Here is a 16,778-nt window from a genome sequence, read left to right on the forward strand (position 1 = left end):
TGCTGTGTCACCCTATAAAATGTGACATGGTGACTCTAAATTGTCCCCTGTGTCACTGAGTGGTAACATTGATGGTGAAGTCAGGAGAATAAGGTACAGGGAAATTAGTGGGGTAATGAGATTGCATAGACTCAATGGGCTGAATGGCCTCCCAAAGTCAAAAGGAGACATACGGAATGTTAAGAATGGAACATGATAGATATATCTTCAAAGCTCTCAGTTAGTGGAAACTCTGGGTCAAACCTCTTGAAAAATACCTATGGCAACCCACTGCTTGTGGAATGCATCATTCGTGATGTTATGTATTTAAGAAGAGAAGGTACCTAGGCTGAAGTTTACCTGAGGTAGAGCCTGCACTACGGTGTCCAGGAGGGCTCTCATCCCAGTGGCCATCTTCAGCAACTTCAGCACTGGAAATTTCAAAACAGGAAGACAGGGTGAGGGAAGCAAAGGGATGATTGCATAACATGAACCTCAACATGAAACAGCTGATCCAAATGTCCTGTTTGCGTGATAACATCATAAACAAGAGCAGGAATAGGCCAGTCTGCCTATTGAGCCTCCACTGTCATTTAGTAAAATTATCAATAAAAAAATCTTGGCCTCATAAGAACATAACAAAGAGCAGGAGTAGGCCATCTACCAAAGACCAACTGGTACGTATTTGGGCTGTGGGAGTAAACCAGAGCACTTGGAAGAAACCCACAAGGTCACGGGGAGAAGATACAAACTCCTTACAGGCAGCAGCGGGAATTGAACCCAAGTCGGCTGTACTGTGAAGCGCTGAGCTAAACACTATGCCCTATTTTCTTGCAGGCATTCATAGTACATATAAAGAAACTCAAATGAATCAATGAAAAACTATACGCAAAGACGGACAAGCAACCAATGTGCAAAAGATAACAAATTGTGCAAATATATAAAGAAAAACAAAATAATAATAATAGATACATAAGTAATAAATAATACTGAGAACACGAGTTGTAGAGTCCTTGAAGGTGAGTCCATAAGTTGTGGAATTAGTTCATTGTTGGGGTGAATGAAGTTATTCACTTTGGTTCAGGGGCCTGATGGTTGAGGGGTAATTGTTCCTGAACCTGTTTGTGTGGAGCCTAAAGCTCCTGTACCTCCTTCCTGATGGCAGCAGTGAGAAGAGAGCAAAAGGGCTTTGGTTATCAGCTGAACCCACATTCGATTCCAATGACTTTAACACGGCCAAATATATTTGAGTCCAAAGTTCAAAATTCAAAGTCTGAAGTAAATTTATTATCAAAGTACACATATGTCACTATATACTACCTGGAAGTTCATCTTCTTGCAGACATTCACAGTAGAATAGAGAAATACGATAGAATCAATGAAAAACTACACACAAACAAGGCTGACAAACAACCAATGTGCAAGAGAAGACAGACTGTGCAAATAAAAAATGAATAAATAAGTAAATAAATAATAGTGAGAAAATGAGTTACAGTTCTTGAAAGTGAGTCCCAAGGTTGTGGAATCAGCTCACGGTTGAGTTGAGTGAAGCTGTCCACGCTGGTTCAGCAGCCTGACGGTTGAAGGGTAATAACCGTCCTGAACCTGGAGGTTTGGGACCCAAGGCTTCTGCACCTCATTTCCAATGGTAGCAGCGAGAAGAGAGCATGGCCTGGATGGTGGGGTTCGTTGATGATAGGTTTTGCTTTCTTGTGGCAACACTCCGTGCAGATGTGCTTAGTGATGGAGGTGAACCTAATCTGAGTCCAATACCCTTGCATGCATCCAACACCTCTGACTGGAGTTCACCTCCTCTCTCAGGAGATCCTAGTGAGTCCAGACTCACTGCATTATAGAACATAGAACATAGAATAGTACAGCACAGTACAGGCCCTTCGGCCCACAATGTTGTGCCAACCCTCAAACCCTGCCTCCCATATAAGCCCCCACCTTAAATTCCTCCATATACCTGTCTAGTAGTCTCTTAAACTTCACTAGTGTATCTGCCTCCACCACTGACTCAGGCAGTGCATTCCACGTACCAACCACTCTCTGAGTAAAAAACCTTCCTCTAATATCCTCCTTGAACTTCCCACCCCTTACCTTAAAGCCATGTCCTCTTGTATTGAGTAGTGGTGCCCTGGGGAAGGGGCGCTGGCTATCTACTCTATCTATTCCTCTTATTATCTTGTACACCTCTATCATGTCTCCTCTCATCCTCCTTCTCTCCAAAGAGTAAAGCCTTAGCTCCCTTAATCTCTGATCATAATGCACACTCTAAACCAGGCAGCATCCTGGTAAATCTCCTCTGTACCCTTTCCAATGCTTCCACATCCTTCCTATAGTGAGGCGACCAGAAATCGACACAGTACTCCAAGTGTGGCCTAACCAGAGTTTTATAGAGCTGCATCATTACATCGCAACTCTTAAACTCTGTCCCTCAACTTATGAAAGCTAACACTCCATAAGCTTTCTTAACTACTCCATTCACCTGTGAGGCAACTTTCAGGGATCTGTGGACATGTACCCCCAGATCCCTCTGCTCCTCCACACTACCAAGTATCCTGCCATTTACTTTGTACTCTGCCTTGGAGTTTGTCCTTCCAAAGTGTACCACCTCACACTTCTCCGGGTTGAACTCCATCTGCCACTTCTCAGCCCATCTCTGCATCCTATCAATGTCTCTCTGCAATCTTTGACAATCCTCTACACTATCTACAACACCACCAACCTTTGTGTCGTCTGCAAACTTGCCAACCCACCCTCCTACCCCCCACATCCAGGTTGTTAATAAAAATCACGAAAAGTAGAGGTCCCAGAACAGATCCTTGTGGGACACCACTAGTCATAATCCTCCAATTTGAATGTACTCCCTCCACCATGACCCTCTGCCTTCTGCAGGCAAGCCAATTCTGAATCCACCTGGCCAAACTTCCCTGGATCCCATGCCTTTTGACTTTCTGAATAAGCCTACCATGTGGAACCTTGTCAAATGTCTTACTAAAATTCATATAGATCACATCCACTGCACTACCCTCATCTATATACCTGGTCACCTCCTCAAAGAACTCTATCAGGCTTGTTAGACATGATCTGCCCTTCACAAAGCCATGCTGACTGTCCCTGATCAGACCATGATTCTCTAAATGCCCAGAGATCCTATCTCTAAGAATCTTTTCCAGCAGCTTTCCCACCACAGACGTAAGGCTCACTGGTCTATAATTACCCGGACTATCCCTACTACCTTTTTTGAACAAGGGGACAACATTCACCTCCCTCCAATCCTCCGGTAACATTCCCGTGGACAACGAGGACATAAAGATCCTAGCCAGAGGCTCAGCAATCTCTTCCCTCGCCTCCTGGAGCAGCCTGGGGAAAATTCCGTCAGGCACCGGGGACTTATCCGTCCTAATGCATTTTAACAACTCCAACACCTCCTCTCCCTTAATATCAACATGCTCCAGAACATCAACTTCACCCATATTGTCCTCACCATCATCAAGTTCCCTCTCATTGGTGAATACCGAAGAGAAGTATTCACTGAGGACCTCGCTCACTTTCACAGTCTCCAGGCACATCTTCCCACCTTTATCTCTAATCGGTCCTACCTTCACTCCTGTCATCCTTTTTCTCTTCACATAATTGAAGAATGCCTTGGGGTTTCCTTTACCCTACTTGCCAAGGCCTTCTCATGCCCCCTTCTTGCTTTTCTCAGCCCCTTCTTAAGCTCCTTTCTTGCTTCCCTATATTTCTCAATAGACCCATCTGATCCTTGCTTCCTAAACCTCATGTATGCTGCCTTCTTCCACCTGACTAGATTTTCCACCTCACTTTTCACCCATGGTTCCTTCACCCTACCATTCTTTATCTTCCTCACTGGGACAAATTTATCCCTAATATCCTGCAAGAGATCTCTAAGCATCAACCACATGTCCATAGTACATTTCCCTGCAAAAACATCATCCCAATTCACACCCGCAAGTTCTAGTCTCATAGCCTCATAATTTGCCCTTCCCCATTTAAAAATTTTCCTGTCCTATCTGATTCTATCCTTTTCCATGATAATGCTAAAGGCCAGGGAGCAGTAGTCACTGTCCCCCAGATGCTCACCCACTGCGAGATCTGTGACCTGACCCGGTTCATTACCTGATATTAGATCTAGTATGGCATTCCCCCTGGTTGGCCTGTCCACATACTGTGACAGGAGTCTGTCCTGGACACACTTAACAAACTCTGCCCCATCTAAACCCTTGGAACTATCAGGCGTCAATCAATATTAGGGAAGTTAAAGTCACCCATGATAACAACCCTGTTTTAATGAAGCTAGGGACGAATTGTGAAGAATAAAACCATAAGACAGAAGCAGATTAAATTGTTCATGCACGAACTACGGCAAATAATGTTTTTGTTATCATTAGGGGGTATAAACCCTGTGCTTCTTCATGGGGAAATTGTTCAGTTCCAGGACTGTAATTTTACACCCATTAAACTCAATCATCAGAAAATCACAGACTGTTAGTTGTGCAGTTTCCTGATGTGCTTGGCTTGTTGTGCTGAGTGTATGGAAGTTGAATTTTTATGTTTCTGCAAGGCTAGCTCCCTGATGCAGATCACAAAGGACGTATTAATCTATCTCCACAGCCCAAGAAAATATAGAGGCAAAGAGTTGGCAATGGAGTTATTCAGAGGACTACATCAGCCCTAAATGGTGTCCTTTGGGTGGTGTTGGATGCCAGTTTGATCACTGGGATCACTGAAGTACCATTGTGTGTATCAGCGTATACAGTGTCTATCCCTGGAGATGAGAGATTGGGGCTGATTGGAGCAGTCTGTCTCAGAGAGTAACACACATAAAAGTTGCTGGTGAACGCAGCAGGCCAGGCAGCATCTCTGGGAAGAGGTACAGTCGACATTTCAGGCTGAGATCCTTCATCAGGACTAATGAAGGGTCTTCCTAGAGATGCTGCCTGGCCTGCTGCGTTCACCAGCAACTTTGATGTATGTTGCTCGAATTTCCAGCATCTGCAGAATTCCTGCTGTCTCAGAGAGTTGGTACCTTTGTGATGGGCTGGTCTTCCACTCACTTGTATCATTCGCTGAAGTGGTTATCTGAGTGAGGCAGTAAAGTAAAAGGTCAAGTTCCTCTCATGCATCAGGCTGCAACCTTGCTATTTCGTTACTATTTGTCTGTTTCGCAAGGCTGAGCCACTGGCTCCACACTCGACCCAGCACCGGTGGAACTCGTGCAAGGAGCCAGATGGATTCAAACCCAGGACCTCTTGTTCCAAAGTCTGGTGTGGATACCCCTACACTGCCAACACAGACATTTCCCCACGAAAAAGCACATGGTTTATACCCCTTAACGACGATAAAAGTTATTGGCCACAGTTCTTGCATGTCAACAATTCAGGAACAGCTTCTTCCTCTCTGCCATCTGATTCCTAAATGGACATTGAACCCATGAACACCACCTCACCACTTCTTCAATTTCTGTCTTCTGCACTGCTTATTTAACTATTCGATAGACATATACAATATATACTTACCAAAATTCAATTGTTTTCATATATTTGTCATGTATTGCTTTATACTGCTGTCACAAAGTCAACAAATTTCATGACATATGCCAGTGATATTAAAGCTGATTCTGAAATGGATACAGTACCATAGGGAGGATGTTCCCATTGAATAGGGAGTCTAGGATCCAGGGTACAGCCCCAGAATAAAGTGATGACCCTTTAAAACAGAGCTGAGGAAGCATTTCTTCAGCCAGATAGTGACAATTCTGTGGAATTTGTTGCCACAGAGAACTGTGGAAGACAAGTCATGGTGTAGTTAAGGCAGAGGTTGATGGGTTCTTGATTAGTAAGGGGGTTAAGTGTTAACGAGTAGAAGAATGGGATTGAAAAAAAATCAGCTACAATAACTAGCAAAGCAGACTTGATGGACTGAATGGCCTGATTCTGTTCCAATATCTTATGGTCTATGTCCTGGCTCTGTTGGAATGCTGACATGTGTTCTATTTCTTCCAAATTATTGATTACAGTGTGTTAACACTGTAGACCACTTCAATCTCCCCTCTTCTGCTCTGGACTGTCATATACCAAACCTTGCGATATTGAATTATGCCTTTCTCACCCACCTCCTGTCTGCTCTGACAAGTTAGAATGCATGTGAAAATGGACAAAGAGGTGGAAAAGGGGAAGCAATGATTAACATTGCCCAAATAATATCAATATCTTCCAAGGGATTTAATAGAGATCTTAACCAATATTATTTGCTTTGTCATAAAATGGACACAAGAAAAGACATTAATTCCTGCCAGTGTTATTCAAATGAGGCTACAGCTTACCTCTGGTGATCCGGAGAACTCTCATGATCCGGATGATGGTGGGGTTAATGGGAAGGGCTGCACTGATCTCAATCTCCTCCAGTGTAATCCCCATGACTGAGAGCAGAACAATGGCCAAATCGAGCTGGTTCCACCTGTGTGAGAGACAGAAGATAACCTGTAGAGAATGGATTTGGCAAGAGTTTCATTCAACAAGGAAAGGGACTGGTTATGGAACAGGATGTAAAGGCATTGGACCCAGTGAGTGTCTCTGTACTTTCAGATAAAACTTGGACAAGCTTCAGTGGATAGTATATTGAATGGCCTCATTACAGCCTGGTATGGAAACACCAATGCCCTCGAACAGAAAATCCTACAGAAAATAATGGATGTGGCCCAGTCCAAAACGGGTAAAGCCCTCCCAACCATTGAGCATATCTACATGGAGCATTGTCGCAGGAAAGCAGCATCCATTATCCAGGACACCAACCACCCCCAGGTCATGCTTTCTTCTCACTGCTGCCATCAGAAAGAGGTACAAGAGCTTCAGGACTCACAGTACCAGGTTCAGGGACAGTTAGTACACTGAACGATCAGGTCCTCGAACCAAAGGGGATAACTTCACTCAACTTCACTTACCTGATCATTGAATATTCCCACAACCAATGGACTCAACTTTCAACAACTCTTCATCTCATGTTCTCGATATTTTTATTTATTTATTCATTTATCTGGTATTATTATTTATCCGGTAGCACTCACATCTACAGTGATGAAATGCTCTGAGAGGTTGGTCATGACTGGACTGAACTCCTACCTCAGCAAGGACCTGGACCCATTGCAATTTGCCTATCGCCACAATAGGTTAATGGCAGATGCAAGCTCAATGGCTCTTCACATTACTTTAGACCAATACAAATACCTATGTCAGGAAGCTGTTCATCAACTATAGCTCAGCATTTAGCACTATCATTTCCACAATCCTGATTGAAAAGTTACAGAACCGGGGCCTCTGTACCTCCCTCTGCAATTGGATCCTCAACTTCCTAACCGGAAGAGCCCAATCTGTGTGGATTGGTGATAATATCTCCTCCTCGCTGATGATCAACACTGGTGCACCTCAGGGGTGTGAGCTTAGCCCACTGCTCTACTCCCTCTATACCCATGACTGTGTGGCTAGGCATAGCTCAAATACCATCTATACATTTGCTGATGATACAACTATTGTTGGTAGAATCTCAGATGGAGACAAAAGGGCGTACAGGAGCGAGATATGCCAAATAGTGGAATGGTGTCGCAGCAACAACCCTGCACTCAATGTCAGTAAGATGAAAGAGCTGACTGTCGAAGGGTAAGACGAAGGAACACATACCAATCCTCATAGAGGGATCAGAAGTGGAGAGAGTGAGCAGTTTCAAGTTCCTGGGTGTCAAGATCTCTGAGGATCTAACCTGGTCCCAACATATCGATGCAGTTATAAAGAAGGTAAGACAGTGACTATATTCCATTGGGAGTTTGAAGAGATTTGGTACGTCAACAAATACACTCAAAAACTTCTATAGATGTACCGTGGAGAGCATTCTGACAGGCTTCATCACTGTCTGGTACGGAGGGGCTACTGAATAGGACTGAAAGAAGCTGCAGAAGGTTGTAAATTTAGTCGGCTCCATCTTGGGTACTAGCCTACAAAGTACCCACGACATCTTCAAGGAGTGGTGTCTCAGAAAGGCAGCATTCATTATTAAGGACCTCCAGCACTCAGGGCATGTTCTTTTCTCACTGTTACCATCAGGTAGGAGGTACAGAAGCCTGAAAGCACACACTCAGCTATTCAGGAACAGCTTCTTCTCCTCTGCCATCCAATTCCTAAATGGACATTGAACCCATGAACACTACCTCACTTTTTTTAATAGATATTATTTCTTTTTGCATGATTTTTAATCTATTCAATATACATATACTGTTATTTATTATTTTATATATTTGTTCTTCTTCTTCTATATTATGTATTGCATTGATGCTGCTGCTAAGTTAACAAATTTCATGATATACGCTGGTGATAATAAACCTGATTCTGATTCTGATTCATTATTATTGTCTCTTCTTGTTATATTTGCACAGTTTTTTGTCTTCTGCACTCCAGTTGAATGCTTTAGTTGGGCAGTCTTTCATTAATTCTGTTACAGTTATTATTCTATTATTATATAGTTATTATTTCTTGAATATGCCCACAGGAAAATGAATGTTATAGTTGTATACAGTGGCATATATATTCTTTGATAATAAAATTTATTTTGAACTTTGAAATAAGAAATATTGATTGAAATGTTAATTTCCTGCTTCATAATCGCATTGAAACCTGATACAGTTCCATCAGCATGAGTTAGATGTCGAGTAAACTTCCTTCTATACTGTCTTGTGACACACACCCAGAGCAGATTCAACATACTAGTTTCTCTGTACACTATCTTATTGTACATTATGTGGGCAGGTACACTCAAGGGCTATTTAACACCTGTATACCTGCACACCTGCTCTTTAATACAAATATCTAATCAGCCAATCATGTGGCAGCAACTCAATGTATAAAAGCATGTAGACATGGTCAGATCGAACATTAGAACGGGGAAGAAATGTGATCCAAGTAACTTTGACTGTGAAATGAATGTTGGTGCCAGATGGGGTGGTTTGAGTACCTCAGAAACTACTGAACTCCTGGGGTTTTCATGCACAACAGTCTCTAGAGTTTACAGAGAGTGGTGCAAAAAACAAAAAAGGCATCCGGTGAGCAGCAGATCTGTGGGAGAAAATGCCTTGTTAATGAGAGAGATCAGAGGAGAACGGCAGACTGGTTCAAGGTGACAAGTAGACGTCAGTAACTCAAATAACCACACATTACTACAGTGGTGTGTAGAAGAGCTCTGAATGCAAATCATAGCGAACCTTGAAGTGGTTGGGCTACTGAAGCAGAAGATCACAAGCATACAGTTAGTGGCTACTTTATTAAGTATAGGAGACATGTAATAAAGTGGCCACTGAGCGTACTTGGTGCAATGGACACAGAAAGCACTGCAGATACACACCAGGTCAGGCAACATCTGCAGAGACTGAAGGGTCAATGATCTGACTCCATTTCTCTCTCCCCAGTTGCTGACCTGTGGGAATATCCAGCATTTTTTTTCTCTCTGTTTCTCTTTCCAGATTTGCAAGCTCTTGATGTAGAGCTCCCTCTGTCAGATACTCCCGGGGCAGGGCGGCAGGCCAAGGTGGTCCTTCACGGCTCCAGGCTGCAAGTGTCTGGAGGGTTCTGCCTGACCTGAATGCTGCGACCCCTGCGTGTCTGAGAGTCCCTGGAGATGGAGCACGTGGTTTCCGCAGGTACAATGGGGGCTTTCTGGGACTAGTGGGCTCGAAAGTTTTCTGGATAGAGATGACCATGTTAGACTCATTTTTATTTACTTAGAGATACAGCATGGAACTGACCCTACCGCCCCAACGAACCGCAAGTGCACAGCAACCCAACCTTTTTAACCCTAGCCCCTCAGGGCAATTGACAATAACCAATTAACCTGTACGTCATTGGAACATAGGAGGAAACCAGCACATCCAGAGGAAACCCTCATGTTCACAAGGAGGACGTACAAATTTCTTACAGGCAGCGTCTGAATTGACCTCCGAACTCTGACGCCCCGAGCTGTGATAGCATCGCGCTAACTGCTACGCTACTGTGGCCCCCCAGTATTTATTTATTGACTGTAAATAGCGCATGTTATTAGTTTTAATACTGTGATGCTGTAATCACTGAATAAATCTACTTTGGGAAAGGTAATGAAAGGTCATGGTAGCACAAATCCCTCTCTGATGTTTCAGTCCTGTCCTGACAAAAGCTACCTGGGGTAGATCGAATTAATTGCAGCAAGAATTCGCATTGAGGCAGAATTGGCTTAGACTCAAAATTATGATGGCAAACAGTTTAGAGAAATATTTTTATATTGCAGGGACTAAAATAACTGAGATGAAGGATAATAATAACGATAAACAGGAAAACAGTGATTATGTCCCGGAGGGAATAGGAAGTCAAAGCAGGGAAACCATAAACCCTGAATTGATGTGCCTGTTCCATCACTTCTCATTAGCGTTGCAGAGCTCACGGTCTCCTGATGTGTTGGCTGTTAATGACTACACCAGAGTCACTAATAGCTGAACATACACAGACACTTACCCACACAGGTGTTAATTTGGCAGCTGTAAATCAAAAGCCATGTATGTCAGGGTGAAAGGAGTAGGGTGCATTCCAGATGCTGTTTGAACATTCGATTCCCCTACGGTGCTCTTTCCCACTCTCTCCCCCCTCTCTCTCACTCTCGTCACACTCTCTTCCTCTCTCTACCCCTCCCTCTCCTTTCTTCTTCCTCTATCTCCCTTCCCCTCTCTCTCCCTTCCTCTCTCTTTTTCCCTTCTCTCTCTCTCTCCTTCCCTCCCTCTTCCTCTCCTTTCCTTTCCCTCTCCCTCCCTTCCCCTCTCTCCTCTCCTCTCTTTTCTATCTCTGTCTGTCTGTCTCTCTCTCAGCAGCGAGAGCAGAGAACTGTGAATTGAATAAGAGCACAGAAGGTTCAAGCAGGGTGGCCATTGTTGGGAGTAAGCCAACGGTGAGGTTAGGAGCGTCAGGCTTTGATGAGAAGAGGCTGAGGCGAAAGAAACAGGTTGGAAGGGTTAGTTTTTTCCTTTTGTTATTGCTGACTTGGTCTTGGTTGCCCATTGTACAGTGTGGGCAGGATGGCAGAAATGGCAGTGGTGTGCTCCTCCTGTAGGGTGGGAATTCACGGAACCCGATAGTCTCCCTGATGACTGCACCTGCAGGAAGTGCAGCCAACTCCAGCTCATGAAGGACTACATTAAGGAGCTAGAGCTGGAGTTGGATGAACTTAGGATCATCTGGGAGGCAGAGTAATAGCTATGACTTTTGAGCAGGTGGTTACACCTAGAGTGCAAAATTTGGGTAGTAGATGGGTGAGTACTGAGAGAGGTATGGGGAGAAAGAAGTCAGTGCAGGGTCCACGTGGCAACAACACAGTCTGGGTTTGGTTTGGGATGGCCAACTGCAGCTAATTCAAACCAAACATGTCTAATTCCAGTCTTACTCATCCACCAATCTCCATTCTGAGGCCTTGTTCAAGGGGAGTCAAAATCGAACCCACCAGAGTGTAATTCTAACTTTGTTCATCTGATGGGTATTGGCTTTTAGTTGACTTGAAGATGTATACAGACCCCACCATCCAGACTATGCTCACTTCTCACTACTACCATCAGGAAGGAAATATAGGAATCATAGATCCCAGAGCACCAAGTTCAGGAACACTTGTTATCCTTCAACCATCAGGCTCTTGAACCAGTACAGGTAACTTCACACATCAACTCTGAACTGATTCCATAACTTACAGACTCACTTTCAAGGACTCTACAACTCATGTTCTCCGTATTATTTATTTACTTTCTATTTGCACAGTTTCTCTTCCTTTGTACACTGATGTTTGTCAGTCTTTATTTATGTATAGTTTTTCATAAATTCTCTTGTATTTGTTTATTTTACTGTAAATACCTGCAAGAAAATGAATCTCAAGATAGTACCCGGGGTGACATATTTGTACATTGATAATAGATGTACTTTGAGTTCGGACATTGGCTTTGTTCCCACGAGCTTCTGTGGATTGGAGCTCCACTGTGAGATGATAAAACATTGCCCCATGCTGTCCATAGTGGGAGTTCTGCCAAGGGTTTCCTGCAGCTTTGGAACAGAACCATACAACTTGGCATCAGGCTTCCTACAGTCAGATCTCCTCGGCAGAAACTTGGAATTCAGCAACCTGCTTCTGAGCTTCATCTGAGTGGGCCTTTCAGTCTGTCTATTCGGTGCCGCATTGTGACGTCTCATTCAGGAACAACAGAACAGGGTGAATTTCCACCACGAGAGGAACATTATAGTACTTGAGAGGGATCTTCAGAAACAGCAGGAGCAATACGGGGCAGCAAGCTCCTGGCACTGGCTTTCCCTTGCTGGAAACCTGGGCCTGAGCTGGGACCGGGTGATCAGATATTGGAGGTGGTGGGTTTGGGACGACTGATCTTCCCTCCCCCAGTGGGCCTCTGCCTTAACCCCTCCTGGGAAGTGTGTTTATGTGATTTATGGTCAGGAATGGCAACTACAGTCAAGCAGCCACTCCGTCAGCAAGGTAAAAGCTCTTCCTTACCTGTCCTTGAAGAACCTCCGCAATCCGAAAGCCACGAGCTTGAGAATTGCTTCCAGCACAAAGACGGTGGTGAACATGTAGTTACAGTACTTGAGAGCGACCTCCAGAGACTGAGGGAGGAAACAAGCAAAGAACTTCAGCAAACATCTGGACTCTCTCCAGGGATACACACCCATCAGGTTGGGCTCCACAAACACTGCCTTCAACATAAAAGTTTGAAACATGATAATCTCTCCTCCTCATAATCTCCTCTCTTGAGAAGCGGACATAAATAATAACTTCCATTTATATAGTGCCTTATATATTTCTAAGTCATTCTAAAATTTCAGTGCAACCAAGCAGATATATTTTATGTGTACTCACTTTTGAAATGAGTCTGCAACATTTTTAAAGAGATTAAAGAGATTATCTGTTACATGCACTTTGAAACACACAGTGAAACGCAGATTTTGTGTCACAGTTTGTGATGTACTTGGGGAATCCCGCAAATGTCCCAGTGCATCAGGCGGCAACATAGGTTGCCCAACAACTTTTTAACCCTTACCCATACGTTTGTCTGGAATGTGGAACAAATTTTGAGCACCCAGAGGTAACCCATGTGGTTAGCAGGAATATATACCTTACAGAAAGAAGCAGGAATTGAACCCTGATCTTCAGACTGCGGGCATCGTAAAGCATTTTGCTAACCGCTGCGCTACTGTGCTGGCCTTATGCACAGCAAGATTCCATAAAAGCAGGACTTACTTATTTATATGTTGAGGTATTGCGCGGAATGGAACCTTCTTGCCCTTCAAGGTATGCCGCCCAGCAACCTGCAATTTAATCCTAACCTAATCATGGGACAATTTAGAATGCCCAGTTAACCTACCAACTGGCAAGTCTTTGGACTGTGGGAGGAAACCGGAGCACCCGGAGGAAACTTGCGGTCACGGGGGGAATGAACAAACTCCTTACAGGCAACAGTGGGAATTGAACCCTAAATGTCCCCAATGGATGGTAGGGAGGCCCTTATGATCCTGTTGGCTGTTCTCACAGCTCTTTATTGGGACTTCTGGACCAAAGCTGAGCTGCTCCCATACCAGATGGAGATGTGATTTGTCAGTGAGCTTTCAATGGTGCTCCTGTAAAATTTAGTTAAGATTAGAGGCCACATCCTGGTAAACCTCTTCTGCTCTGTCTCCAAAGCCTCCACGTCCTTCTGTGTGTTGTTCACTGCAATAATCCTCAACATTACACATTCTCCTATCCACACTCTAATGGATTGGGAGTTCCATGACCTGGATCCAGTGACAATGAAGGAACAGCATAATACATCTGATTTAATTGGAGGGGAACATGAAGACTGCGATGTTATTATGTACCTGTGCCTCCCTTAATAATGAAGCTCATGGCGTCAGAATAAGGACAATTCATCTTACACGTGGCACACAATGCTGTCACAGTGTGTCCGGGGCATAGAGAGTGAATGCTCTTCTGCACACCACTGTTATAACGTATGGTTGTTTGGGTTACTGTCTCCTTCCTGTCAGCTTGAACCAGTCTGACCATTCTTCTCCGACCTCTCTCATTAACGAGATGTTTTCACCCACAGAACAACCACCCACTGGATGTGTTTTTTTTTGTTTTCCTCACCATTCTCTGTAAACTCAAAAGACTGTTGTACAGGAGAAAAGCAGTTTCTGAGATAGTCAAACCACCCTGTCTGGCACCAACAATCATTCCACAGTCAAAATGATTTAGATCAAATTTCTTCCTGATTCTGATATTTGGTCTGAACAACAACTGAACCTCTTGACCATGTCTGCATGCTTTTATGCATTGGGTTGCTGCCACATGATTGGCTGATTAGCTATCTGAGCAGGTGTGCTTAATAAAGTGGTCCCAGGGTGAAGAATGTCTAGGGTAGGTGGTTAGGCTCTCGTTGCAAATATTTATCACTTGTTCTTGTGTGTCACCAATGTTACTTGTTATTTATCAGCCATGCCTTAATGCTTCCTCTGTCTTGTTGTCTTTGGATGTGCTTTCCTTCATTATCTGAAGAGTTGAATATCAATGAGATCTCCACTTCTGCTCTTGGATGGAAGGGAGGTCATTGGTGAAGCAGCTGAAGATGGCAAGGGCCTAGGACACTGCCAGAAAGATCTGCAGCGATGTCCAAGGACGGGTATGATTGTCTCCCGTCCTCCCACAACCACTCACAACCATCTTCTGTATAAGATATGACTTAAACAATAAGAACATAGAACAGTACAGCACGGTATAAGCGCACAACGTGCCATCATTTATGATTCTACTCCAAGATCAATATAACCCTTTCTTACTACATAGCCCATAATCCTCTGCTTCTCTTACATCCACATGCTTACCTAAGAGTCTCTTAAATGGCCTTGCTACATCAACCTTTGCCACCAATGCCAGCAGTACATTCCAACCACCCACCACACTCTGTGGGAAAAGGCCTGCCTGTGACATCTCCCCTCAACTTTCCACCACTCACTTTAGACAGACGTCCTCTGCTATCCCCGCCATCCCGGCAAGAAACGTAATGGCCGAGAGCCACTGAAGCCAACTCTACCACGACGTGTTAATGCCATGGAGACACAAAACACTAAAGGTGCTGGACTTCGGAGAAACCAACAATTTGCTGGAGGGACACTCACAAAATGCTGGAGGAACTTTGCCTGATGAAGGGTCTCGGCCCCGAAACATCAACTGTTCATTCCCCCTCTATATATGCTGCCCGACCTGCTGAGTTCCTCCAGCCTTTTGTGTGCATATTGCTCAAGATTTCCAAGCATTTGAAGAATCCCTTGTGCTTATGTGTGGGCACGGGGCCAAGTGGTTAAGGCATTGGACTAGTGACTTGAAGATCGTGAATTCGAGCCCCAGCCGAGGCAACGTGTTTTATGTCCTTGAGCAAAGCACTTAATCACACATTGCTCTGCGACGACACCGGTGCCAAGCTGTATGGGTCCTAATGCCCTTCCCTCGGACGACATTGGTGTCGTGGAGAGGGGAGACTTGCAGCATGGGCAACTGCTGGTCTTCCATACAACCTTGCCCTGGAGAGTGAAGACTTTCCAGGCGCAGATCCATGGTCTCGCAAGACTAACGGATGCCTTAATATGACTTTCAGGAAAAACTCAATGAATCAGACAGCATCTGTGGGAAGAAATGAACTGTCAACATTTTGGGTCGAAAAATCCGCATCAGAACCAAACTGCCAATTCCTTTCCTCCCACAGATGCAGCCGACCTGCTGAGTCCCTTCAGCAGATTGTTTGTTGCTCCCTTCGTCATTCATGCCACGATACAAAAAACAACCTTTCCCACCTCACCTCTGGAGTCGAGAATCTGGATCCAGGAGGCCCTGGCAAAATCTCAAGCTGAGTATTAGCATACGTTACTGGTAAATGTTCAGTGGAACAATTAGAAACACCTTCTGTCACGTCACTTTCATAATGAGAGTAGTTCAATGGGTTGGTAATTAAGCAGCTTGGATTTATCCTGCTCTTTGTGGACAGAATATTCTAATTGTGGACAAACACATCTCATTACTTGTGTAATTATTCTGCAGGTTATCACATCCCAGTTCACCAGGACAAGTATTAAATTAACCTGCAAACACAGCTAATGTGTAACTACATGCCTATCTCAATGATTTCATTAGATTTAACATACTGGGGGTCCCTGGGGTACAATTTAACATTTTAAGCAATTGTTTCACTAATCTCTGTTTTCTATTTTAGTGGCAATTTGTCTCTTTCTGCTTTCTCTCTTCACCCATCTCTCTTTCTCTGCATCACCCTCCAACACCACGCCCCCCCCCCACCACCGCCGTAATGTTGCTGCTTTCACATTGGCAGCATTTCTTGCTGTTTCCTTTGCATTTGTCTGTTTTTTATGAGGCCAAATTGCTAGCTCGACGCTCAACCCAGCACCGATGGAAAGCGAGCAAGGAGCCGGCCGGATTCGAACCTGGGACCATTCGTTTCGAAGTCTGGTGCTGATGCTAGTACACCATTGGCTGGCTCCTCCCTCCCTTTGAGTTCTGCTTTCTCTCTCTCTCACTTTCTCACTTTCCCTTCCATCCTCACCCTTTCTCAACCAGCCTGTTCCATTTCCCTCCCAGTTGAAACTCCTCGTTGCCTCATGCCTTCACTGTTCTTCTCACTCCGTCATTTCATATGTCACTCTCTCTCCCTCCTCTCTCTCTTTCAC

At 44.3% G+C, this 16,778-nt stretch overlaps 1 protein-coding gene across 1 annotated transcript in view; it reads right to left on the reverse strand.

Moving 5' to 3' along the window:
- Nucleotides 1-16,778, reverse strand: part of LOC134354396 (voltage-dependent T-type calcium channel subunit alpha-1I-like) — an 843,079-nt gene that overhangs the window by 33,948 nt on the left and 792,353 nt on the right. The window contains exons 27-29 of the mRNA XM_063063387.1: nucleotides 12,559-12,668; nucleotides 6,332-6,465; nucleotides 340-410 (exon numbers count right to left, since the gene is read on the reverse strand). Coding sequence (XP_062919457.1) covers nucleotides 340-410; nucleotides 6,332-6,465; nucleotides 12,559-12,668 — 315 coding nt within the window. The remainder of the gene's footprint in view (nucleotides 1-339; nucleotides 411-6,331; nucleotides 6,466-12,558; nucleotides 12,669-16,778) is intronic.

Source organism: Mobula hypostoma, chromosome 11 (genome assembly GCF_963921235.1).
Source record: "Mobula hypostoma chromosome 11, sMobHyp1.1, whole genome shotgun sequence".
NCBI classification, from domain to species: domain Eukaryota; kingdom Metazoa; phylum Chordata; class Chondrichthyes; order Myliobatiformes; family Myliobatidae; genus Mobula; species Mobula hypostoma.